Consider the following 25,596-nt stretch of genomic DNA (forward strand, 5'->3'; position numbering starts at 1 on the left):
TTGTGGTCAGTAAGATCATCATCTTCTCTCCAGGTTACCGAGTTGCTGGCTGTAATGCCGAAGTCGATGTAGGTGCGCCAGTGGGGCAATCGCAGAGCTAACCCAGTCTGATTTCTCTATGTGTTTGTTTTCACGCTTTTTAGGGGGACTAGATGTGCGTGACATGATTAAGTGGCTTGCCTGGGATGCATCCACCTTGTCGGACCATTGACCGAGCTGCTTGTGATTTTGCCCGCAAAACAGGGCACTGGTGGGGACCCAGACTCCACCACATCGAGCTTCGTCTACCCCTGAGGTGAATCTCGTGTTCCGGTAGGTCCCGGGGCACTAGTCGACAAGTCTCAATCGAATGCGCCGTGGCTTAGGGTTGAACCAACTGAGCAGTCAACCGTTATCTACATCCCCTGGTCGATGGTGAAAGGCAATAACGATCGGCGTGGTCCGAGTCCCATCGGTCCACCTCCGTGGCGGCACTGGGGCCCATTCACCTGCCCTCGGCATGGGCACTCAGGACAGTGCACGTCATGGGCCAAACACAGTCCAGGATCTGCCCGACATGCGGCTTTGTGGTGACCGACGAGAGGAACCGAGCGTAGGATGATTTAGTTGACGGTTAACGCATCGTCGAATGAACTAGCTCACAATCGTGGGGCCTCATCCCACCAAATGACGTGACACGGTGGAATCGCGAAATCCACATGTAGGATTCTTTGGGGGAGGGTCACCCACGCGACCGAGGTTCTTGAGCCAAGTGGAATCCGGGGAGAACCAGTAGACATCCCTCAATCACTGTAATTGATCTTCTGTGCAGGAGCCCCGGACGCGCTTGGGCCCAGTTCCCCAACATTTTTCCTCGACCGAGGCAGAAAGTCCGGGGCCTCGTACGAGGAATTTCATGTGCTGGTCACGGCGATCACGGGGGGAACTTATATAGCACCAGCGCGCCAAACGACGCTGGCTGTCGTCCCATTGAAGTATCTACAGGATTTTCTTCCCCACAAAGACATTCATTCTCTTCGACTCTAGAATTCCACAATGGCCGCCGACGGACCGCGCCCAGGGTTCCTGGGCAATTTGTCGCAGGACCAAGAAACAAAGCTGCAGCAGCTCTGGAGGGTTGTGCTCAAGGCTACTGAGCCCGCGGGCGACAGCGCCCCAGCGGCCGACGCGGCGGATGCCACCAGCCCGACCGAGCCTCCGCAGCGACGGCTCTCGCGGCTCAGTCGCACCCAAAGCAACCTTTCCGAGAAGAACAGCCCGGCCACCCAGTCTGCATACCAGCAACGGGTCCTGGCGGTTCTGAAGGAATTCGGCATTCAGAACGCTGAAACCAAAGCCATCCAAAAGTCCCTCTCGGCGATAACGCCCACAGAGCTGCGACAAGGAGTGCTTGATGTACTCAAGCATGACCATCCAGATTCGATGCTCCTCCGATTCCTTCGGGCTCGTAAATGGGACATTCCCAAGTCGTTTGCCATGATGATGGATGCAACCGTGTGGCGTGTCAAGGAGATGCACGTCGACGATGATGTGATGGCCAAGGGTGAACTCCACGCTCTCAAGCAGTCCGAGAACACATCCAATCCCAGCGAGAAGAAGGCGGGCAACGACTTTATTTCCCAATTGCGTATGGGCAAATCCTACGTGCATGGTCACGATAAACTCGGTCGACCGATCGTTGTGATCAGAGTCCGTATTCACAAGCCTGGTGCGCAGTCCGAGGAAGCCCTTGAGCGTTATATTGTCCATGTCATCGAGTCCGTGCGACTGACACTGTCTCCTCCGGTCGAGACCGCGGTACGTACCCTTCATCGAGCAAGATCATCCCTCATACAGAAGTCGCTAACAGTGGAACAGTGCGTTCTCTTCGATATGACTGGGTTCGGCTTGGGGAACATGGTATGTTTTCAACCTCAAGAAGGTTGGAAGTGAACTGTTTTGACTCGTGACTAGGAATACCCACCGGTAAAATTCATTCTGAAGTGCTTTGAGGCCAACTACCCTGAATCTCTGGGAATCTTGCTCATCCACAACGCACCGTGGATCTTCTCAGGTAAGCTTTGGGATCTACCCTTTGCCATATGAGTATATCTAATGTCTTGGAAAATTTAAAGGTATCTGGAAAATTATTCGAGGATGGATGGATCCCGACATCGCAGCCAAGGTCGATTTCACGAACAATGTGAACGATCTGACCAAGCACATTGAACGAGACCAGATTGTCAAGGAAGTTGGCGGCAACGAAGATTGGGAATACAAATACATCGAGCCCAGTCTGGAGGAAAACGACAAGATGAAGGATACTACCACTCGTGATGCTCTGATGTCCGAACGGCAACAGATTGGGGAAGAGTTCCTTACCGCAACTTCCGCGTGGGCGGAGGCGGCCAAATCCAAGGATGTGGACGAAGTTAAGAACTCTGCGAGCCAGAGAGCTTTCCTAGCAGAGCGTCTACGCGTCAACCACTGGAAGTTGGATCCTTACACTCGAGCTCGCTCCTGCTTGGACCGCGAGGGAGTCATCCAACCAGGTGGAAAAGTTGACTACTACCTCAAGGGAGACGCCAAAGAAGCCAACGGAGAGGCCAACGGAGCGGCCGGTACAGGAAGCACCACCGAAGGCGAGAGCAAAAACTTGAAAGTGGAACATCTAGAAAGCGTCAATGGAAATGCGACGGAGACCCCTGCTTCTTAGATCGATCTTGTCGACGCTGGGGCTTTCTTTCTCTCTGTATTAGACGTTATTGGCCTTTCGTACCATTCAATTACATATACCACCTTTGCCAAAATGCTTTTATAGCTACTGTAGAGTGATCGCGTCTTGTAAATGAGTACAGATGCCGGTATTTGGAGCATGCTCCCGGTATTACTCTTATCATCTGGAGTACTTGGGTGTGGAAATGACATTTACAGTCGAACTCCAGGATAATGATATCTTCTTTCCTGCAAACAAAACTATCAATCACCAAGTCTCAAGACCCTTTACATGTTCGCGTACGAAACTCTGATCGGCAAGGCCTTCGTTACAACTTTTTTGCCTCCAGCATAATCTACGCTTACTACAAGTGAGGCTCCGAGGGTAGTCACAAAGGCTGCAGCCAAATACGTCGATATGCAGAGGAATGAGATGAAAGAAATATGCCATTCTAGTATTACTAAAGATACAGCAACTTAATATAAATCCTTATGCCGAGCATTCCAGTAAGAATATATTCTTCGTAAAAGGACTGGCGCAATGGATAGATATAGTTTGATTGGGCTGAATACTGCTGAAGGGCGGTATCATTATAAATATTTATACAATTATTGCAGCCTCCTTACGGAAGCCACAGTGTAGAAATCACGGAATAAATCTCCACGAATTGAACCGAATGGGTTTCTAGCAATTCACGTGTGGTTAAAGTCAATAGAATAATATTCACAGTTCAAGAAAATACAGCATTCAGGGCTGCAATGGAGAGAAATAAATCAAAAAGCCCGTATTTGCTGAGCAACGCCACGCTTTCATTGCCCGATACAACTACCCCTCACACGCACATTAATTTTTTGCAACGTTGCGTAGCTCTAAGTCATCCTGCCCCTGGTCACTGCAGCTAGAAAAGCTTCTTAGACGCTGTTTACCACGCGTTGGGTATATGTTGCGGCTGTCATGTTTTCCACCATGTCGTGCCGACTGTCCGTTGGAAGAACGAAATGGCCGAGTGAATAAGTTCCTGCACAGTCCCCGGACTGCTGTTTGAGATGTGATGATATACACAATCCCGTTCCAGAAAGCCTGCAAAGGGAACACAAACGAAGCAACGTAGTTCAATGGAAAGTTAAAACTGTGGGGTAGAACAAGAGCATAGACGCGGTTGACGCTGGTTGGCACCTTGAGAGGGAAGTCAATACACCGCAATTTTCTTCGTTCAAAGGCAGGCATTACTTACCCATGTGATGAGAAGGACTAGGAAGAATAGGAAGGCAACACGAGCGTAGATCCATGCTTCCTGGTTTTGCGCACGCTCGGCTGCCTGCCGGGTGATTTCGCGCAATCGAAGCGCTTCCGGGATGTGGTGGGCATTTTGAGGTCTCGTTGGCTCCGCCTCTACCTGCACAGCATATACATCTTGTTCGGCGGCAACAGTGTCTGAAACTCCCTGAGGACCGGCATCGTCAACAATCGGGCGCTCTTCATGTGTAATCTTGACTTCTGTCGTGACATTGGCGAATGGGTTTTCGTTAAGGGGATTCAGATACCCATCAAGGTGTTCTCGCTGATCATAAATAACTTTGATCGTCATTCCGTAAATAACAAAGGCAAGCGCGATGGCAATCCTATTTTGCATCAGCACAACAACCCTTCATAAGACAGATAGGTACGACTCACCAGACAATACCATAAAGGAAGATCACACGCATAAAATCCCATTCGGTGGTAATCCAGCACCAAATAATAGCCTCACCATACATGCGTCCACGACTCGGTATATTAATGAAGAGAAAAGTCAGGGCAGGGATAAACGACAACCCATAACTGAGAAGAAGGTAAAATATGTCCAGTGATCGAAGTCGTTCAACCGTATAGTCGCGGAAGAAAATCAGGTAGACATTGATTGCCATGAAAAGCGCCCAGTAGCAGTCAACACCAAGGAACATTTGAACTAAAAATGCCTGGAATTGACAGAGAGCCGTATCCTGTCCTGCGTTGGGACCGGCCTCCGATACAATGGCTGCAATGTTCGAACCCAGGTTGCCGAAACTGGCGAAGAAGATTAATCTGTTAATTGGTTTGTCGAATCCCGGCGCAAACAGATAGGTCACCATAACAAAAAGGATGCACACGACTGATGCACAGGAGTTGACTCTTTCAGTCACTACCAAGGCATGGAGCTGCCATGGTGTAAGCGTTTCGGACATTGTCGATTTGGACTGGGGCTGCCCTGTTTGTGCTGTTGGACAGAAGTTGCATCAGAGCCTGTTCAGAAAGAATAATGAAAGTAAATTCGGAAGCTCTTACTGTCTGGGACAGATTATTCGTTAAAAGTACGACCACATTAGACGCGACACAAATATGTGGTGAGAAGGAGTTAGGTATTTTTCCGTTAGAAGTCTGAAAGAGTGAAAATATCAGACCATGGATCAAACACTGACACGGGCAGAAGCTGTCTAGGACCGTGAGAATCTGGGGCTGTCTGCGGTGGATATAGGACGCTGGTCCACTGGCAAAAGTTCAACACCCTGTCGAACCCCTTAGACGGACTGGTTCTGTAAAGGATTTCCAAAGGATTTAGTGTCTTTGAGGAGTCAATGGTGTCACCCAGCTCTCTTGGTGATCAGTTCTGTATTCAGCAACAGTATTCTTCTCTATGTGTAGGAGAAAAGAGTAGCCCCATTATTATTATTTAGCTTGCCATTTCGATGGAACAACTCCTTGTCACTATGGAGGACTGTGGCCTCGAAGCAATCATCAGCCGGTTTCTGCTAAATGACAGTGATCCTCGGTTTTGCAGGAATCATCCTACAGGAATAGCGCCATATCAACGCTCCCTGATTTGCTCTCAAATGGGCCCAGTCGGTCATGGTGTCGAAGTGGCGTGGGGCCGAATCGCGCAGGGACCGCCGACGGGCCGTGGGGGCTAAGAAGATGTTACTTTCCATAGCCGATCCCCTCCATAAGCAACGGTCGGCATTGGTACGAAGATAGATTTTATTAGGTCAGTGGCGTTGAGACTTTTCCCTTTAATTGCGCTTGTGGTTGACCAGGCCGTGGATTTCCTTGGACACAACGGTTTCGTGCTCTTGTTCTGCAGATGCATCTATCGGTTTCCCCTAGCGGAGCAGATTGATGTGGCCCTATCACATACTATGCCTAGATGGTCGATGAAACAAAAGGCCCTGTAAAGACTAGACAAAGGATTCGACGGGTAGCCTATCATCTACGCATCATGCTTAAATAATTGTATTTTGCAGGTGGATGTGACAGTGCTTGTCCCACCCCGCTGGAGATGAACCCCCATTGGAACTAGCACAAATCCTTCAGGCGCCCCCCAGCGAAACAATGGGGCAGGAAAGAAAATCGCTATTTTATTTCCGCAGTTCCTTCTCAAAACCGTTGAACAACTTCAAGATATGTTGGCTTGTGGTTAGTAGCAGATACAGTAGGAGCCGAAAGGAACATGAAAAGGAGAGGCAGGCATGGTCAGTCGGACAAGTTACTTTTCCTGGACCTCTCTAATTTGGGACTTCTATATCCAACTCTCTCTCCACTCTGGCTCTTTTCCTTAAACGTTCTTAGTCAATCCTTGTTTTTCCGCACACTGAATTGTCTCAATATTATGCACGCGCACGTGGCGGCACAGTCTAAGTCATTTCCCTAGAATAGTTAATAGCATATTTTGTAGGCGCTCTGCAGTCTTGTCACATATTTGAGTCTAGTCAGGGACTCGAATCCTGCGTACATCAATGATTATTGGCCTGCAGTTACTAACAGGGCAGCCTCGTTTGTGCTTTGAAAAATCAGGCACTCCAAAGGCTTTGACACACATGGCATACAACCCATTTATTTGAATTCAACCTCACTGCTGTCAAAAGGCTTTGAAGATCGGGTTTTCCGGACAGCTACTCACGGCTTGATCTGAATGACTCGGGGGTTGCTTTGCTTGAGTTGGAGGTTTTCTGTGGGGTTACTTGTTGTTGTTTCTCAGTGCAGACATGCTGTGTGTGTGCAGTAAGTAGTAAGAACTGGATTTGGCCTCCACAAATTCAATACTCCCAGAGTAGAAGTACGTACATCATTCGTTCAGCGGGTTTGAAAGAGTGGGAGCTCCACAATAATGATTATGGCGCACGGTCGAAGCTGTCCGTCCCATCCGGACCCTGGAAAGTCTCACCGGACATTTCTGTGCAGTACTCAGTCAGACAACTTTAATAGGTAACTAAAGTTTCGGAATGTTAGTGACTTTTTTTTTGGTGGGCGAGTTTTCATCAAGAAGAAACAAATCGGCCATCATCGAGTTCCGGGGGAAATCAGTCCCGGGAAGATTATCAAGTTGTCGGTGTCTATGAGTCTGACAAGGTTCAGCGAGTTGGAATGAAAGGAAAATGAGGGGTTTTCCTTCAATTGTGCAATTGGAAACAGGAACGCTATTAGTCCCAAAAAAACTAGCGCGGTGTTCCTGGTGAAAATGCATAGACTGGTACTCAAGGTATTATTTCCTGACGCAGTTAATCAATCCATCCACACCCCGGACACGAGGATACGGCACCTACGTAGTTCTCATTCTGGACCACCAATAATGTTCTCAACCTCAGTTCAGGGAAGGGTTGCCCATCGCCCCAAATGCACATCTCTAGGGGGCCAAACCCAGCTGATCCTTTAAGACTCTCGGGAAGTTGGTATCACTATTGCTGGTTGGTTGGGGCCACATACCACGTGCTAAGGACGGTAATGATGTCTCATTTGCCAGTTGAAATCCCATTCGACGCTTGGATGGCATTCTCGAAACACCCTTCTATCAACCAAATACAAGCGGCTGCTCATCAAGCCTTCTTAAGGTCAATTCATCAAACAAAATGCGTAACTAGGAAACGCTAGACAGAGTATTCAACGTGTTACTTTAACAAGTTTGCTATGTATGATCACGGTATTAGATTATCCTATCAGGTTCGGATTCGCGTCTGCAGCTCTGGAACAACACATCCACTCATATTCAAGACCATCTCGCCAATAAAGGAGTGGCGATGAACGTGTTCCAATTCGAATGTATAAATCAATGTCCTTTGATGCCCGTGGTTGTAAGGCCAGCAGTTTGCAAATTTTCGGTGTTGTAGACGCCATATCTGCAAGTCATGGAAAGATCACAGTTGTAGGCTCGAGATCCTGCAGCTTGAGCATCAGAATAAGTTGCTTGGTACGCTATTCAGCCAAGACATATCCTGGAAGTCAGGAAGCTCAAAGCTCTCTAGTATAGCCGCATTCATGCTTTCCCCAAAGGATATTTCGTTAAATCCAATGGGGATGTTGGTAAAAGGTTCACCGCGTGTACTAGAATCAGCAGGCGGGCCTTCTGATGCCACCCGCTCGTATAAAATCTCGAGCGCCGCCACGCAGCGGCGTGCTGATGTGCTGTAGCTTTGGTATTTACTTAAAATCTCAAGGGCGCAATTCCAGGATCTAGTAACAGTGGCCTCAGTGACTTCTTCTAGGATGGCAGGGCACAAGCGGCTTGCGATCAAAACCGTCGCTGCAGTATAGACATCTAGTCGAGTCAGTGGTCTGAATCACGGTATGAATTTCGTAGTGCCTACAAAGTATATTGTACCACCATGCTGGCAAAGGCCCACCGGTGCCATCGGTGGGGACATTGCTATAGATAAGCTCAATGGATTCTTGAGCTGCTTTGACGCATATGATGGAACATTGCAATGCCACTCGCTGAGGAAGCAAATCATTCACTGATATCAAATGATCCGTAGCTGCGTTATCGCGCACCGCGCAATATTTCGAAAGGGTTGGTCGAAACAGTAGCATTCGCACATGCAGGAACCTGTGGTAAAACTGTCGGCAATAGACTGGATAGAATATTTGCATCCTTACCTTGCTCTCAAAACAATGCTTTGGCGATAGAAAATCGGATTCCGGCTCACTAACAGAGACGCTTCCCGTAAATGTGGCGGGAGACTAAGTGTCCATCGAGTCAGGGAACGGTCGAGATCAAAGATAGTACGCTCTCCCTCATTGGTATCACGATTGAAAAAGAAATCGTGGACTCCTTCTGCGCCTTCGTCCGGGAACGGTTTGTAGAGACTGAGCAGAATATCATTCATGATTTCATACAGCTCCAAAGTCTTCGCATAGAAGGCCATCATTGAGGGCCGATCTACAGGTTGGGCAGCTTCAGTACCTGATGATGCTAGTATATATTCTTCGTCCACAGCCGCTGGCAAGGGAACTGCTTCGCTTGATGCTTTTGAGATCATTGCTGGGCGACCGAATGTCATAGATATGACCCTAGTAATGAAAGACTGATGAGAATGCATGTCATAAACTTTACTATGAAGTACATACCGATCCATTAGGACACAGCCATGCCATATCTTGCGTGCTAGCTGTTGCTCTTGAAAGCCTTTCAGACAGGCAATGGTTTGAGGCAGATGCAGCCCCAGGCTTTGTGCGTTGCGGATTGCTAGCCCTGTCACAATCCAGCACTGATGCGCCTCATCCGTGCTCTGCAGATACTGAGCCATCAAAAGAAGGCATTGAATAAGTCCCGCGGATCCGGTGTTCCATAGATTGAATTGAAAAAGGTCCTTGGCACGAGAGAAAAACGAATCCGAGGAGATCTCTCGACTTTCTGGTCGAATAAAATCTGCCAGTTGACTAGCTAGAGCGAAGATCACGTTGAATGTGCACATCAGCATGTTCTCGTCGTATCCAAGACTATCCCCTGTCCAGATCTTCGCATATTCATCTTTCATTTGACTGCTGTCCACAAACGGATACAGTGGGAAGACGTTGTTCCAATACACTCCCATTAAGTTATCGGCAGTCTTTCGGGGCGGAAGAACATAGTCTGGCACTTGTGGTGGCCGTTTCTCGCTGCGAGCTGACATCAAGTTGGCAGGGAGAGCGATGTCCCGAGCTGGAGTCCGCTGCTGTGGGGAGGCAATTCTTTCGTCGACTGCTGTTCTGATCTGTCGCATGAATCCCGCCGCACTGGAGCTGCCAAAGAAGCCATGGAAGGCTCGCTCTTCCTCGACTGCTCCCATCATCGCATTAACTCCATTCCCTCGGGCGCTGGAAGATGGGGCATCGCCATGCGATGACGGAGGGGCGTGTACACGGATGCCTTGCCCATGTTGACCTCCAAGAGTATCTGAATAGATACTACCTGCGGGTGGGGATGGCAGCACTGTGCTTATAGCTGGATGCCGATCGACTGGCGTTGGCAGAGATGGAGTGTGCACGGCCAGATGGGGAGATACTGGATCGTAGGGAAGGATTGATCGCTATGGACAGTCAGTCTGTTCTACAATTCCAGCAGCGTCGGGGAAGGCACGAACGGGCGTGTTGCCTGGTTTGGGACCCCTTCCGGGACTATGAGAGGCGATTTCTCCGCTCTTGCTTGATCCGGGACTCTCGAGGACCTTGAGTCGATTTTCCAGATTGGCAATGTATCTATCGGCAAGTTGGCCAAGTCAGTTGGACGGCTCAAATTCCCAAAACAGCGTGACTGACGTCTGTACAGCTCGCTTCTTCTCGTGCTCGCCAGTATACACACACTGCACTTCGCGTCCAATCCGTTTGGCGCACGGCCCACATACTGATAGCGCGTCGAATCAGCCCGGGTCAAATTCCGCCCAGTTTGGAACATACCGGGTTGCACCCCGTCGCAGCGCACTTTCCTGGTGCGACAGTCGTCACAAGCGATCGCAATTTTGCGCCGCTTCGCAGGGCGGTTGAGCTTCTGATCCTCGCGACCCATCGTCGCAACAAGGCCGTTTTCCTGGAGAAAGTGAGTGGAAAAGTGAAAGAACGACCCTTCGGAACGGGATTCCGGGGGGAAGCAAGCAAGGGCCCCGCCAACTGCCGACTTTTGACACCGTCCCGGTCTCGATTGGAATGGCGGTATTGTGCCGCTTTAGGTGACCTAAGTGAACCATTTCAGCCAATTAGCACTTGTAAACCCCGGTAATTTTTTGATGATGCTGCTCCGTCGATTCCAGGTCTACATACTACAGCACCTACGAAACTAGTATGAAGATCACAACTTGGGTATGGTGTAACGAGTAGACACGGAAAGCAAAGTTGAAAAAATATCAATTGACTGCATGGGCAATGTAAAAATGTTCTGTGGATGTCAAAGATGCATGTATATTTTGCACTTCATACCTCGACTACTCGGGTAATATTTTGGGTAGCCCACAGTGCATTTGAGTTCTGTCGCATAAGGATGGCAAATATGGCAAAAAGAGAGAGTATGAAGACTTTGCATCTGAAAGCTAGATTGGAGCTGATAGCCGTTGGCCAAAACAACATAGTTCCCGTTGGGAACCTCTTCGGCGGCTTCCCATGCAGCACGGCAATGCCCCTTGACACGGTTCAGAGAGAATTTCTTACCTATACGCTATTGTAGACACACCATTATGACATTTTATCCCGTCTCATATATCGCGCCCTTTTAAGCTGTGGGCCAAACACGAATGTGTTTTCCAAGGATCCGGACCAGAACCCGAATGGGACGGGTGGTCAACCGACGGCGATCAACAACCTCGGCTTATGAAATTGGGACTGCAGAAGCAGAGATTAGCGCTATAAAGTGCGGAATTAATTGATGCTCGCGTTATACAGAGCCCAAGGGCTTACTGTGGATAAAATGTGTGGTTTATTTCGCTATGAGAACTAGAATGTATCAGACACGCTATCACCGGATATTTAATTTTTTGGTGTGTCATATCTATTTTCTCACCGAGGCATGTTTTGAGCATTAGAAACCATAACCCGCTTGTGTAAATGAGGATATCCTGCAAAATCTCCTACTAACATTCCATTTTACTGAGCGGACCGTCGAAGACAACAGTCACTATGGTTCCCAAGGTCCAACAGCTCGCTGACCTGTCAGCAAGTCGGGCTCGCCATCTTCTCGGACAAGAAGTATGTCTTCATGTCGCACTCCAAATTTGTCGACTAAGTACACGCCAGGCTCCGACGTGAAGGTCATGCCTGTTTTGAGCAGAGTTTCCACGTTCCCCTTGTGCAAATAGGGACTTTCGTGTGCTGTACAAGGCAGGCGTTAAACCGTGAGTGATTTATAGCAAGATATTACGCGAATAGTATTACGCACCTTTAATGCCAATGCCATGTCCCACACGATGTGTGAAGGTTCCCTCATAACCAGCAGTGTTGATCACTTCTCGAGCAGCAATATCGATGCTGGCCGCAGTGTAGTTTTCCCGCATTTGGTCAATCGATCGTGTTTGAGCCTCAAACACGACATCCCACACCTGACTTCGAGTCAGACAATTGAGCAATTCGCGACCAACAAAACACTGACCTTGAGCTTCTCCTCCATCTGAGGAGACAGCTTCTCCCCCTGCGCCGGTTTTTCCAGGAATGGCGGGAAGAACGTGCGGCAAATATCGGACGAGTAGCCATAGAGATGTGCCCTATTGTGGTATGAGCTTCAAGGGTAGTTGAATATCTCGGGAAGTAGAACATACCCGACATCAATGAGGACAAATGTCTCTGATTCCAGCACTTTGGAACCATTGGTGCCCCCGTGGGGATTAGATGCGTTTTCATCTGTGCTATGTTAGCTTGGCAACGAAATCCAACCATGACTTTGGCTTTAGACAGACCAAAAAGAACTATATCGAAGAAGGGCTCCATGCCCGCGGCTCGCAGGGCATTGTCGAGGGCTTCGGCAATATCGCTCTCCGTCAAGCCTGGATACAAGCCTGTGATCACTATGAGCAGCAGCCTCCACTAGCAGGAACTGGTGGCCAACTCACATTTCCTTACTTGCCGCACTGCTTCAACGGTTCCCGTGTTAACGGCACGAAGGATCTCAACTTCCTTCTCAGACTTGCTTTGTCGCACTTGTTCGACGCGACCTTGCAGTCCAACGACGTCAAATCCGGCCGTAGCCAGGCCGCGCTGAATGAAATCACGCATTTCTTCGTCTACCATCAATCGCGGGACTCGATGCAAATCACCAAACACGCCTGATTTCTGTAGCGTAGTATACGGGTTCCAATGCTCCTCCCAGGGGACAATCTGGATGGAGTTGGCAAAGGGCATTCCTAGCAGTCGCGCGCGTTCCGCCTCGAAGGACGGGCACAAAAAGGTCGTGTTGGCCGTGATTTTGCCCGACTTTTCATCCTGCTGAGGGCGCACGACCATCAGGAACGGCCGTTCTTCGGGCTGGGCTACAATGTCAGTCCTAGAATCTGGCTGTTCAATCATGTTGAGACAACATACCTCCCACACTTCCCACTCGGGCTGGCTCACATTGCCATAGTATTTGAATGTATAGCCCGGCTCGACCACAAAGGCATCAGTCCCCTCGGCTACCAGCGCATTGGCCAGGCGGTCTCGTCGTTCTTCAAAGTCTGGGAGAGTGATGGGTGATGCATTTTCAAGGAAAGGAAGGCCTGTATTGAGTAGATTGTCGATTGCGCATTTTTGAAAACTGGCCACAGCCGAGGGGTGCGGTGCGGACGGAAGTCCTCCGAAACCGTTATTTCCCACAAGTCTGTAGTGATAGCCCGCGAGCAGCAAACCCCCGGTCGCGACGATGCTTGCCAGGCGTCCAACGGAGAAGGGCCTATTGCGCGGGGTCGAGAGGCGCGCCTCCACGTCGTGCACGTCCTGCCTGAATCCTTTCATGGTTGCTGTTGAGACAAAGGGAAGAGCAATTACCGATCACTTCGGCGGGAACGACAGTATCTTATCACTGCAGCGCCTCGTCCTACTCATTACGGCCACACTAACCAGGGTTCAGGTCCCACTTCAGACTGTCCGGCGTTATTTAGCTGCCCGCGATGCTTTTCGGCCCACCCCCGCCTCGGGCTTGATTGGCCCGATTGGCCTCGACCTGCCCTGGCGAAACCCTATGCCCGCACGGAAGTCGTTGTTGATGCGAGTCTCCGACGGCGGAATATAATGGCCGGGGATCTGCCGAATAATTTTTTTGTTTTGCACCATCTTTCCAAATTTCCATCATGAGCGAACCATCGGCGATCGAGGTCGGGGAGACACGCGACTCAGCCCAGAAGGCGCCCCAGGAGGATGTCGAGAAGATGAATTCTCCGTCTACGGAAGCTCCTGCGTCCAGTCGTGGGTATTCAAGGGCCTCGGTGGTGTTGATGGTAGTGTTCAGTGGCCTGGCAATTGGATCAGATGGCTTCAACGCGTCGATCATCGGCAACGTGGAGTTATTGATGGAGGTCATATACCCGAAGTCTTTCACGACCGCTGTGGCCGCTCGACTGTCCAATGCGTTCATGGTTGGCATGATTATTGGCATGCTGAGCTTCGGCTACATTTCTGACAAGCTTGGCCGCAAGACCGGCGCCGTCCTCACCACCATCATTCTGGTTCTGGGGATTGCGTTGAGCGCGGGTGCCAGTGGACTGACTGATGATGGCATGTTTTGGATGTTGATAATTGCACGCGGGATCGCAGGAGTCGGGGCGGGAGGGTGAGTAGAGCTGCTCTTTTGACCGCGTTGCATGTCAGGCCTCTAACAAGATCTTTCTGCCACAGGGAATATCCAGTGGCAGGCGCTGGTGCTGCAGAAGCCACCGATGAGGCACCGGGCATTCGTAAACACCGAGGCTTCATTTTCGCCATGATCGGCGATCTATCCGCTTCCCTTGGCTTTGCCTTTGGTGCACTCGTTCCGCTGCTGCTGCTGTTGTGCTTTCATCAGCAGGTCCAGCACTATGAGGCCGTATGGCGGGTTGCCTTGGTCATGGGTGTCATTCCTCCCTTATCAATCTTCTGGTTTCGCTACCGGATGGTCATGAGCTCGGCCTACCGGAAAAGCTCCATGAAGAAGCAGCGAATCCCCTACTGGCTTGTGTTGAAGAAGTATTGGCGCCCCTTGCTCGGTGTATCTGGATCCTGGTTCATGTAAGTAATGGGTGTCCGTGGTCAGGTGAAACATGACTGACATTGATTGGCTCAGTTACAATTACATCTCGTATCCCTTCGGGTTGTTCTCGTCGACCATCGTCGGACGGGTTAACCCTTCATCTTCTCTGGCTCTCACAATGGCATGGGGAACATTGATTAATTGTTTCTACATACCGGGCGCTTTTATTGGTGGCTTCTTGTCCGATCGCATTGGGCGCCGCCGAACAATGGCACTAGGATATTTGCTACAGGCAATCCTCGGATTCGTCTTGGGTGGGGCATTGGGACCCATCCAGACGAAGCTGCCACTATTTATTGTTCTCTATGGGATTTTCCTCACACTTGGAGAGGTCGGTCCTGGTTCTACGATCGTTCTGACCGCAAGCGAGAGCTTCCCAACCGCCGTTCGTGGCCATGCAGTGGGACTGGCAGCAGCCTTTAGTAAAGCCGGAGCTGCCATTGGCACGCAAGTTTTCAAGCCGATCTTGGCAAGCTGGGGAAGTGATGAGACTCGTGGAACACAAGCTGTGTTTCTGATCGGTTCGGGCTTTGCTGTCCTCGGAGCACTTCTGGCGTGGTTTGTCCTGCAGGACAGCGACAAAATCCTTGACCACGGCGATCAAGAATGGAAGGATTACCTTGCTGCTCATGGCTACGAGCATGTCGAATGGGGAGTGGAAGATACTTCAATCCCAGAGGAAGTCAAAAATTTGGAATAAGCGGTGCGTGGGAATTGATTATCTCTGCGACTAAACGAAAGAATGCCAAAATCCAATGATAACAGCAAAGAATATACGAGCAACACAAGTGATTTTTCGGTAAATACTTTCTATTACAAATGAGTAGATACACAACTGGACGTCCCAGAATTTAGGGACCACAAACGAAAAGAAGCAAACGAGTGACTCCGTCCAGACATAGAACAGTCGGAGGGGCTCTACTTTGTGGTTGGCTTGGACAACAGACTAAAGGCAAATGTGAGACCCGCGGGTACCTCAGGTTCCTTTAGTTTTCCTTGTAAATAAACACGATTATGGGCACTAGTCGCATCTCCAAAACATGGAAAAAGGTACTCTAGCGTTTTTGGCGTTACAGGATGGAACCCAGGGCAACGCAAGGAACGGCGACGCCGACGAGGTTGTTGTTCTATTACGAGTGAGTATCACAGAATCAAATCTTTGAAAGCAATACGTACGGAAGTCGACGGCGAGTTCTGGCAGCAGGCAATGTTTTGCTTGCACTTCTGGTCGATCAACTGATTCAGACCCACAATATCGACAGCTGGTAAATTATCAGCTTTGTTCAGGAACCCAAGTTTGGAAACCGCTAACCGTTGACACCAAGGTCCTGGCACTGCCCAAACAGACCCAGACCATCACCCCCAGGGCCACCGCCGAGGGCATTAGCCAGAACTCCAGCCAAAGGACCGGTGTTGGCCGTGTTGATATCATGGGTGTAGGTTGCCTTGTTGCAGCACGAAAGCTTCGCATCATTACCGCAAGCATTGTTGCCCTGAGCCAAGGTAGTCTGGGGGCTGATGGGGAACTTGACATTGCCGTTGCCAGCGTTGCCGACACCGTTGCCACTGCCAGGCAAAGCCACGGCGGTAGCCGCAAGGCATAGGACGGTTGTGAAGAACTGCATTGTGATTGTAGGTTGCGTAGGAAAAAAGAGCTGAATGAGTGACTAGGAAACTGGAACTTGCTTGAGACAGACTTTATTAAATTGATGTCAAAACACAGGAAACTCCGAGTTCTTTTATACCTGCTAGCATGGGCATGCGGTATCACAACCATTTTTCAAAGTAGGTTTACTTTGTTCAATCCAATCAATAGTGCTTGAATGTTACCTATATCCTGTAAAATTATTTCTTTTTCTATGGCTATATGGTCAATTATTGGGTGTTACGAGGTACAACTTCCAGGGCGATTATTGAGTAGATGTATCTGGTACCTGTCGATCGGACTGTGTGCCTGGTGCATATTATGTATATCGAATGCAAGAAAACGTTTCACAAAAGAATCAGATTAAGTGCAAATTCTATGCTGTGCAGAGCTGCTCCTTGCATAGTACATGCCAAGGAATCACTCAGTATTATGTTTTCAATCTAGTCAATCTCATTGCTTTTGCAGTCGATCAGCAAAATATATCATTCCGTACAATGTAACGCTCAAACCGTACAGCCTCGAATCAGCATATCGTAAGGATACTCAGCTACTTTAAGGGAGTTACATTCAGTAGACAGATCCCACATTGGTGATTCCACTAATCTGTCTATGGAAATAGGAGCAGAAATATCAAGATAGGTATATTCAGTGCTCGTACATGTCTATTTAATTCGTGCATTCGTTATCAATTCGAGAACCAGCTCGTTGTCTACCATGTGAAGGATTCCTCGACATATTTGATCGACTGGTATCCCTGCCGCATGGCAAAATGGGTCGCTGCTCGCGCCTCTCTTGCCATGCCCACCGGACCACATACGACAATGGCTAGACTAGCACCAGCGTTGGTTGCATCCCGGGCGCGCTGGAGAATGAGTGATAGAAGTTCGGGTCTTCCTGATTTAATCTTGCATCCGATAGCAGCTAAATCCTCTGGAGGCGCCTCAGCAGTCGCCGTGCTGTAAAATGAAGCACGGAACTCCTCTCGGCCCAGAGCAGGCTTCAATTCCCCATATGCCACATCTCGGAAGAAAGCCGCTTGTCGTCCGGACCAGATAAGCTCAATATCCTGGATTTGAGTCTTTTCTTTTTCGGGGCTTTGGCTACTCCAATCCTCAGCTGAGCGAAGAAGATGATCTTGGATGTAGGGCACAGCAAACGCAATGCCGGTTCCACCGACTATCATGAGAACGAATTCATATCGCCAAAGGGGAAAGGTGCCCCCATACGGTCCTTCCAGAAGGATCCTTGCATCAGTTGCTCGTGTGGGCGATTTCAAACATTGATGACGAAGTTGACGTGTCCATCCATCATACGGGCGAATCCAAAAAATCAACTTCAATGCTGGGCTGCTATTCGTGTCACTTGCTTCTTCCAGTGAGCCTTGGATCCCGTCATCGCCATAGAGAAGGGGCACTTGTGAAATGTCTAGCGATCCGTTCGATTTCCCCAGTAACTTTGCAGATGGTCCCTTGAATGGACCGAGCTCATAAGACCAAGCGCCGACCGTAAACGGATGGCTCTCCCACCCTGTAAGTCGAAACGGCTGGTACAAGAAGTAATACTGCCCGGCCTCTGGTCGTAGGCGTATTGATGCGGGTGCTACTTCTAAACGCACCACATCGGCTTCTTTATCATACATCATGCGGCTTACCGAGGATTGGACTCCTCGGGAGCTGACATGGAGGTTGCAATAGCAGAGGCGCGCCAGTCGTAAAAGGCGATCCAAAGCCCACACACCCACAGACGGCCACAAATAAATCCAGTATTCGTGTCCTTCGAATATAACTGTATGACTACAGATAGCGCATGGGTTAGCACCAAAGTCATAATGGAAACCGCGGGAGAACAGAACTTACTAGAAACATGCAGCGAGTATCAGAATGGACAGTACAATATGTGTGATCAAGAATATCTCGTATGTTGCGTGGCGGATGCGATCAAACGAGGTTACCAGCAGCAATAGCAAGACAAAAAAGGCCTAATAATATCCGTCAGCTGGCAGCGATAAGAGACTCAATATTCAGGGGTGTCACCAATATTCCCCATAGAATATAGATCTTTGAAAGTTCCTTGTAAACCTTATTCGCTGGAGTTGGCCAATTGTTAGCCTCGAAAATGAACAAAGGTGCCCGATTTTCTATATTGAACCCACCTCGGATATAGATGACAGTGTACAGAACCGAATGCACCACACCCTGCACGGTCGCAACACGTGCCACATGACGATGAAACAGATTGATTGTTGCGAAGTTCCAGCCAGTAGCCCACAGAAAGATATTGTTCCGTCCGCCAAATATCCACAAGAGAGGAAAATTTGCAAAGGACATGATCCCAGTCCGATCCGCTGAGTACCGCAACAGTTGGCTGGAGATATCTGGCCAACTATCAAATCAAGTCAGTTGTGTCTAAATTTCGCTCAACGATACATTTTCGGACGCACTAGATGTTACCAGGGAAGGTCCGATAACCCACGACGCTCAGAACGATGCTGATTATCCAAAAGCCACCGACCACCAGGGCTTCAATTCGAGTGGAAAAATAGCACTCCAAGAAATACCAGCCTTGTGTTGTCCATGGCGCTGGAGTGACTACATGTGTTTGTAACCAGCGATAGGTCTTGCCCACCCATGCAAAAGAGGCGCTCTGGCAATTGTTCAAAGGATATCGATGAGATTCGAGCCGGCGCGCTACTGGGTATCGACAGTAGAAGAGCCAATCATAAAAGCGAACAATGATTCCTCCGAGTAGGATGATGCCCCAGTAGGCGTAGCCGACATACCTAGACAGGAGCCTTGGTCAGCTTTTTCACAGCCATCTCTAGCAGCAAGACAACTAACCCAAACGCATGATGCGACCAGGTCTCAAATTGCCAAGAGTCCTATCGAACCACTGTCAGCTTATTGTTAGTGCGACATTGGATTCTTGAACCACACTCACAATTGTATTAAACATCCGGTCAAAATAAGAAGCGGAAAGAAGGATGGGCGTGCCCATAGGTTCTGCTCGGGATAACTCCAAATAATCCACTGTCCGCATGGCCTGGATCGCATCCTCCGTCAGATTCTCGGCAACTTTATCCCTAGGTAGCAGCTCCTGATTCCCGAATTTGCGACACTCGACTGCCAGCTGAGCCAAGCCGGCCGCGCACTCTCGGTCGGAGCAGTATATGTGAGAAGTAGCATAGATGGATGTGACCATGAGTGGGTTCTGGCACCGCATATCCCACATTCCTTTCGCGGGAACACCCGCAAACGATATGTAGTTGTATGCTGAATAAATGGCCGTCACACATCGCTCGTCTTTCGGGAGACTGGTGGCCCCGGCACGCAGGATGGCGAGCGATACGGCCAGCCATCCGACAAGCCACATAATTGTTGTCGTCGGTCAGTCTCCGGATTGCCAGTCAGCCCGGGGCTAGAAGGAGGAGATGAGTTGAACAGAGACTGAGAAGAGGCTCGGGATATGCATCCCGATAGTCGCAAAATCTGGCGATCGGGGGGAACGGGACCCACAGCGCCCGGGTCATGCCATCGGGAAGCCTAGGGGAGGAATTGGTTCAACAATGCTCACGATCGGAATTGCTGCCATTGATACATATATAGCAAACCCCCGGCCCATTAAAAGCTCTTCAATTGACAGCAAGCACCGTCAGGACAAGTAGTGCGAGTCCCAAACTCTAACTGATGGTTGGAAAAGGAGCTTCCGCAAGCCATCTTGACTGGGTCTGGGACAACTTCTCCCTTTTTATTTTATACCATCCGTCCTTGTATTTCATCTCTGCGAGTATATTTTGTTTCTCGATAATTGACAATGGCAAATATTGCCACATAGGCCCAATGGGCTTTCTCGTTACGGGCTAGACTTGATGTCTAAGGATAGCACGAACTATTAGATTGAGCACATGCCGAAAATCCCATTTAAAGGCTGCAGAGAAGGGTGAGATCGCGCGAGTGGCTGTGGTTGCGTCTTTAGTCACTACTTCATGCTTAACCAGTCCTGATCACCATCTGTGTTTTTTACCTGGTTTCCCCCAAACGAAAGATGGTCGGTCCTCTTGAAGGGATGGACCGTCTCCTTGAAGTCAAGCCTGTGTGGCAGCCGCGTCGACGGATCATGGTTCGATGGCACGAAGACGAAGACCAATTCAGCAGGAAACCCAGATAATACATCTAGAGGAAGAGCCTTCAAGAAGACGTCATCGAGTACAGCGGATAAATCTACGCCCCAAGGCTAAATGATAACTTGCATTCTACTCCGTTTATAGAATAGACTATTGGACGAAGCTCTTTGTTACACGGCCCACCGACACTCGGGATTGTCTACATCTAGCGACTATATTCTACCTGCGGCATAGTCCGTAGCGTTTCTCCACACCCAAAGCCCTCGGTTATCCCAAACTCCACACCACGGGGGACATCCGACGGCGGATTACTGCACTCTATCCCGCACTAACTCGGGTAAATATGCAATCTGATAATGATCGGCCACCCATTCTCGGGCCAATGCGCTCCATTCACCTCTTGTCTGGTGGGCCGTGCGGAGCACTTCGGCCGATGCCGTACCTCACTCTTTTGGCCTTACATACCTCAACCCGCAACTGTAACAGCTGTTGATGTCGATCTTTACTCAAGTGGCCTATTCAGTGGAGGTTCGAAAGAGAGGACAGTGCCGGCCATTAGGCTAAACGGATCATGGCATGTTGTATAAAGTAGCGGTGGAGGTAGTGAAAGCGAGACACTTTTGCAACATTCACGATCGGTTCGTTTAAGAACGGAATATGCGACTCTCCCTTGTGGCACTCAATGCCCTTTGGGGCTCGAGCGCAGTTTTGACGTCTCCCATTCAGCAGCGCGATTATCACGAACCCACTTCTAAAGGGTTTCGCATGCAGCATGGCTTTGAGACCGTGCTGGTACAACCATTTGGGTACGATGGCTTCCGTGTCCGAGCATGGCCGTATCGCCCGCCAAGTGGTCAGGAAATTGGATTCATTTATGATCCACCCCTTGAAGGGCCCGAAAATGGCGATGCCCATGGAATGTCTTTTGATACTGCGTTCAACGGCAACCGTTCCGAAGAGCTTCGTAATGGGAACATAGTCGTCCGTACTTCCGGCTGGGGCGGCAATCCAGGAGGCTATCGACTAGCCTTTTACCGAATGGAAACGAATGGCTCAGAGACCCTCCTCACAAACGAGTATGCACCACTCAAGTCGACCAACCCCCGCTATTACTCCTGGACCGGACCCGGCAGCGAGTTTGGCGCTGAATTCTCATTCAGTACCACGCCAGATGAGCAGATATATGGCACCGGTACGCAGCAGGACCACCTTGTCAACAAAAAGGGTCAGACCATCGATCTGATCAACTTCAACACCCACATCCCCACGCCAGTGTTCATGAGCAACAAAGGGTATGGATTTATCTGGAACATGGCTTCCGAAGGCCGCATGGAATTCGGTCCGCTGCGGAACCGATTTACTGCAGCTTCGGCGACAGTGGTTGACTACGTGATCTTCTCGTCGGCCCCCAGTGACTACGACACGCTGCAGCAGCGCCTTTCTGCGCTCACTGGGCGTGCACCAACTCCCCCGGACTGGTCTCTTGGTTATATACAATCCAAGTAAGTTATTTTACATTATCCCACTGCCTACATACTCGCAAACTAATGCGCTTTTTTTTTTAACTTTTACAGGCTTCGATATGAAAATCAGACTGAGGTGGAGCTTCTGGCTCAGCATTTCCATGAGAGCCGAATTCCAGTTTCGATGATTGTCATTGACTATCAGTCTTGGGCTCAGCAAGGTGATTGGGCTTTGGATCCACGCCTCTGGCCTGACGTATCGGAGATGGCACAGCAGGTGAAAAAACTGACCAACGCCGAGATGATGGCCTCCCTGTGGCCCAGCGTGGCGGACAACAGCGTGAACTACCTGGATATGATTTCCCAGGGATTCCTCTCCGCCACCCGCACCGGCCCAGGCACTACGGATTCGTGGAATGGATCCTATATTCGCAACTATGACTCCACAAACCCGGCAGCACGCCGCTTCTTGTGGGACACATTGAAGCGGAATTATTATGATAACGGTATCAAGAACTTTTGGATTGACCAGGCCGATGGAGGCTCCCTGGGTGAGGGATACGAGAACAACGGCCAAAGCGCCTATATCCAGTCAATCCCTTTCGACTTGCCTGATGTGCTGTACGCTGCTGGCACCCAGCGTAGCGTTGGCAAGCTTTATCCGTGGGCCCACCAGCAGGCCATCGAAGAGGGCTTGCGCAATGTCACTTCTACCGATGTAGGGTCTGCCTGTGAACATCTCTCCCTGAGCCGATCTGGATATATCGGCTCCCAACGATTCTGCAGTATGATCTGGTCTGGCGACACGACTGCAGTGTGGGAGACCCTGAGCGCGCAAGTGGCCAGCGGGTTGTCCGCCGCAGCCACTGGCTGGGGTTGGTGGACCATGGATGCAGGTGGTTTCCAGGCCGATCCGACGGTGTGGTGGAGTGCCAACATCGACACGCCAGAATATCGCCAGCTGTATCTCCGCTGGTTGCAGTGGGCGACTTTCCTCCCCTTCATGCGCACCCACGGCTCCCGCGAATGCTACTTCCAGGATGCATATACCTGCGCAAATGAGCCCTGGTCCTACGGCGAACAGAACACACCTATCATTGTCTCCTACATCCATCTACGATATCAGTTGGGGGCCTACCTGCGCACAGTTTTCGGCCAGCTGCACAAGACGGGTCGCATGATCATGCGCCCGCTGTACATGGACTTCGAGCGTAGTGATCCACGCGTCGGCCAGTGGACACGGATGAACACCAATGTGACTACCCAGCAGTATATGTTCGGGCCACGATTGTTGGTGAGCCCGGTGACGCTCCCGAACGTGACGGAGTGGCCGGTCTACCTGCCACGGACAGCAGACAATGCGACCCAGCCGTGGACGTACTGGTGGACCAACCAAACCTATGCCGGCGGCCAAACGGTCACTGTTCCAGCGCCTGTGGAGCACATCCCTCTCTTCCATCTGGGTAAACGCGCGGACATCCTCAATGGAAACGTCTTCACGTAAGGTGGAAACGAAATGGCGGACTGTAGTTCCATTTTTCTCACTTACCTAGAATTAAAATAGGTAGGACAGTTTCACAATTTGGCATCATTAGGATTGATGAACATGCTTGCTGTAGTGTTTAATAGTAGTAAATAATGTACTATCGAGGCGTCAACCGCGCCTCGAGGCAGAAATGATGTCACCATCTTTTTTTTTCATTCTGGTCGATCGCAATCAACACAACACAACCACCACATCAACCACCAACATCATGGGAGGTGGTGACCACATTCCACTCACAGTATCTGGCCAGGACTCCAGTCTTGACCAAAATCCACAGCTGCATGCTGTGATCGACTTGGGCAGGTGAGGATTCCATCAGTCCGTCGAATGGACGGGTTTTGTGCTCACGGGTACTAGCAATGGCATCCGCTGCTCCATTTCAGACCTTTCTTCCCCAGCAACCCGGGTGTTGCCGACTGCTCACTTTCACCGAATAAATATCTCTCTCTATGAGGCTCAGATCGAGTCCAAAACTGGGGAGCGCATCCCAATCCCGCAGTCTGTGATCGACCGGGTAGTCAGCGGCATTGTCCGTTTCCAGATTATCTGTGTCGAAATGGGTGTGCCGTCTCAGAATATTCGCATCATCGCTACAGAGGCTACTCGGACGGCGATCAATAGTGCCGCGTTTGTCGATGCCATCTTCAACAAGACTGGTATTTCAGTACAGGCGCTACGGAAAGAGGAGGAAGGCATTGTTGGTGCGTGGGGCATTGCTAGCAGCTTTTCAGATGTCGAGGGTCTGGCACTGGATTTGGGCGGTGGGAGCATGCAAATGACCTGGATCATCTCCCACTCAGGGAATGTGCATATGAGTCCGCGGGGGTCGGTCAGTTTCCCGTATGGCGCAGCAGCATTGACCCAGAAGCTCGCCGATCTGGAGCGTGGGAAGAGCAAGAAAGAAGCACAGAAGGCCCGAGAGCAATTCCGGCATGAAATGGCCAGCAAATTCCGGGAGGCGTTCGACTCTCTGGATGTCCCCGAGGCTCTGCTGAAGAGGGCTCGGGAGCAGGGAGGATTTCCGCTATATTTGTCGGGCGGCGGCTTCCGAGGCTGGGGATATCTCCTGCTGTATCTGCATCAGACACGCGGTCGCAGTTATCCCATCTCCATAATCAATGGCTATTCCGCACGCAAGGCAGACTTTGAAGACACCGAGACTCTCAAGGAGGTTGCTCGCACCGCCCACACGATTTTCAGGGTGTCCGATCGCCGGCGCCAACAAGTGCCATCGGTTGCATTCTTAGTGAATGTACTCGCCGAATCGTTGCCCCACGGCATTAGGGAAGCCCATTTTTGCCAGGGAGGCGTCCGAGAAGGCGTGCTGTTTCGTGAGATGTTGCCCGTCGTCCGTCAACAGGATCCTCTCGAGGTTGCAACCGCTTGCTATGCACCTCCATCAGCACAAGGCATTGCCTCACTCCTGCTGGCTTCACTTCCCCGACCTTCTTCAACTCGGTCTGTCGCCTCCTCCATCACCGTGCATCTCGTCCAGGCATTTGCAAATGCCCTCTACGTGCACGCGACCATGTCCAAAGAACTATCTTCTAGCGCTGCTCTCTATAGTACCAGCACGGGTATCATGTCCTCCACTCATGGGATCCCTCATTCTCATCGTGCTCTTTTGGCGTTGATGCTCCAAGAGCGATACGGCGGGGAACTACCGCCTCGCGACATGGACTTCAAATCTCACCTGCAGGCGATCCTCGCCCCGGATGAGGTCTGGTGGACTCGATACCTGGGAAAGCTGGGTCTTGTTTTAGCCCAGCTTTATCCAACCGGGTCCATTGATACGTCTAAGCCGCGCATCACCCCTGCGGCCCGATGGGCAAATGATTTTGGAAAAAAGAAAAACAAGGAGGGAGTTCGACTGGAGATTGCAATTCAAACAGTGGATTATGACCCGACACATTTGAAAGATGAACTGGATCGAGATGTGCAGAAAATTGAGAAAGTTGGTAAACGGAAGAATTGGATTGGTGGAAGGGACGGCTGGGGAATGAAAGTCCAGGTCTCCGTCGTGGAGGAGGACATTCTGGCCACGCATCGAGAGTCATGAGACAGATCAAATACTGGATCAGGGTAGCTGCTGTGATTTATGCTGTATTGGAACAGCCTTTTTCCATGTTTTGCTGTTCTCTCTTCTTTGTGGCCTTCTAGCCTTGCATTTTGGGCAAAAT

General features: G+C 50.2%; 8 protein-coding genes across 8 annotated transcripts; 4 read left to right on the plus strand and 4 right to left on the minus strand.

Moving 5' to 3' along the window:
• Positions 1–1,035: 1,035 nt before the first annotated feature.
• Positions 1,036–2,695, plus strand: PFLUO_LOCUS1322 (phosphatidylinositol transfer protein csr1; the record flags this gene model as incomplete). The annotated part of the gene is made up of 4 exons (XM_073778352.1): positions 1,036–1,797; positions 1,858–1,899; positions 1,954–2,053; positions 2,115–2,695. 4 exons carry the CDS (start codon positions 1,036–1,038, stop codon positions 2,693–2,695), a joined length of 1,485 nt encoding a protein of 494 aa, XP_073635415.1.
• A 1,123-nt stretch (positions 2,696–3,818) lies between these two features.
• On the minus strand, positions 3,819–4,452 carry PFLUO_LOCUS1323 (uncharacterized protein; the record flags this gene model as incomplete). Its single annotated transcript, XM_073778353.1, has 3 exons — positions 3,819–3,824; positions 3,930–4,317; positions 4,370–4,452. 3 exons carry the CDS (start codon positions 4,450–4,452, stop codon positions 3,819–3,821), a joined length of 477 nt encoding a protein of 158 aa, XP_073635416.1.
• A 7,112-nt stretch (positions 4,453–11,564) lies between these two features.
• On the minus strand, positions 11,565–13,369 carry PFLUO_LOCUS1324 (uncharacterized protein; the record flags this gene model as incomplete). Its single annotated transcript, XM_073778354.1, has 7 exons — positions 11,565–11,758; positions 11,826–11,985; positions 12,036–12,147; positions 12,202–12,283; positions 12,340–12,438; positions 12,493–12,904; positions 12,962–13,369. 7 exons carry the CDS (start codon positions 13,367–13,369, stop codon positions 11,565–11,567), a joined length of 1,467 nt encoding a protein of 488 aa, XP_073635417.1.
• A 335-nt stretch (positions 13,370–13,704) lies between these two features.
• On the plus strand, positions 13,705–15,339 carry PFLUO_LOCUS1325 (uncharacterized protein; the record flags this gene model as incomplete). The annotated part of the gene is made up of 3 exons (XM_073778355.1): positions 13,705–14,183; positions 14,249–14,617; positions 14,673–15,339. 3 exons carry the CDS (start codon positions 13,705–13,707, stop codon positions 15,337–15,339), a joined length of 1,515 nt encoding a protein of 504 aa, XP_073635418.1.
• Positions 15,340–15,709: 370 nt separating this feature from the next.
• Positions 15,710–16,264, minus strand: PFLUO_LOCUS1326 (uncharacterized protein; the record flags this gene model as incomplete). The annotated part of the gene is made up of 3 exons (XM_073778357.1): positions 15,710–15,766; positions 15,816–15,901; positions 15,952–16,264. 3 exons carry the CDS (start codon positions 16,262–16,264, stop codon positions 15,710–15,712), a joined length of 456 nt encoding a protein of 151 aa, XP_073635419.1.
• A 732-nt stretch (positions 16,265–16,996) lies between these two features.
• Positions 16,997–17,926, minus strand: PFLUO_LOCUS1327 (uncharacterized protein; the record flags this gene model as incomplete). The annotated part of the gene is made up of 1 exon (XM_073778358.1): positions 16,997–17,926. The coding sequence occupies one exon, from the start codon at positions 17,924–17,926 to the stop codon at positions 16,997–16,999; it is 930 nt and encodes a 309-aa protein (XP_073635420.1).
• Positions 17,927–21,064: 3,138 nt separating this feature from the next.
• PFLUO_LOCUS1328 (uncharacterized protein) lies at positions 21,065–23,374 on the plus strand (the record flags this gene model as incomplete). Its single annotated transcript, XM_073778359.1, has 2 exons — positions 21,065–21,909; positions 21,982–23,374. 2 exons carry the CDS (start codon positions 21,065–21,067, stop codon positions 23,372–23,374), a joined length of 2,238 nt encoding a protein of 745 aa, XP_073635421.1.
• Positions 23,375–23,624: 250 nt separating this feature from the next.
• PFLUO_LOCUS1329 (retrograde regulation protein 2) lies at positions 23,625–25,475 on the plus strand (the record flags this gene model as incomplete). The annotated part of the gene is made up of 2 exons (XM_073778360.1): positions 23,625–23,719; positions 23,774–25,475. 2 exons carry the CDS (start codon positions 23,625–23,627, stop codon positions 25,473–25,475), a joined length of 1,797 nt encoding a protein of 598 aa, XP_073635422.1.
• Between the last annotated feature and the right edge of the window lie 121 nt (positions 25,476–25,596).

The sequence above is a fragment of the Penicillium psychrofluorescens genome (genome assembly GCF_964197705.1).
Source record: "Penicillium psychrofluorescens genome assembly, chromosome: 1".
Taxonomy (NCBI): Eukaryota; Fungi; Ascomycota; class Eurotiomycetes; order Eurotiales; family Aspergillaceae; genus Penicillium; species Penicillium psychrofluorescens.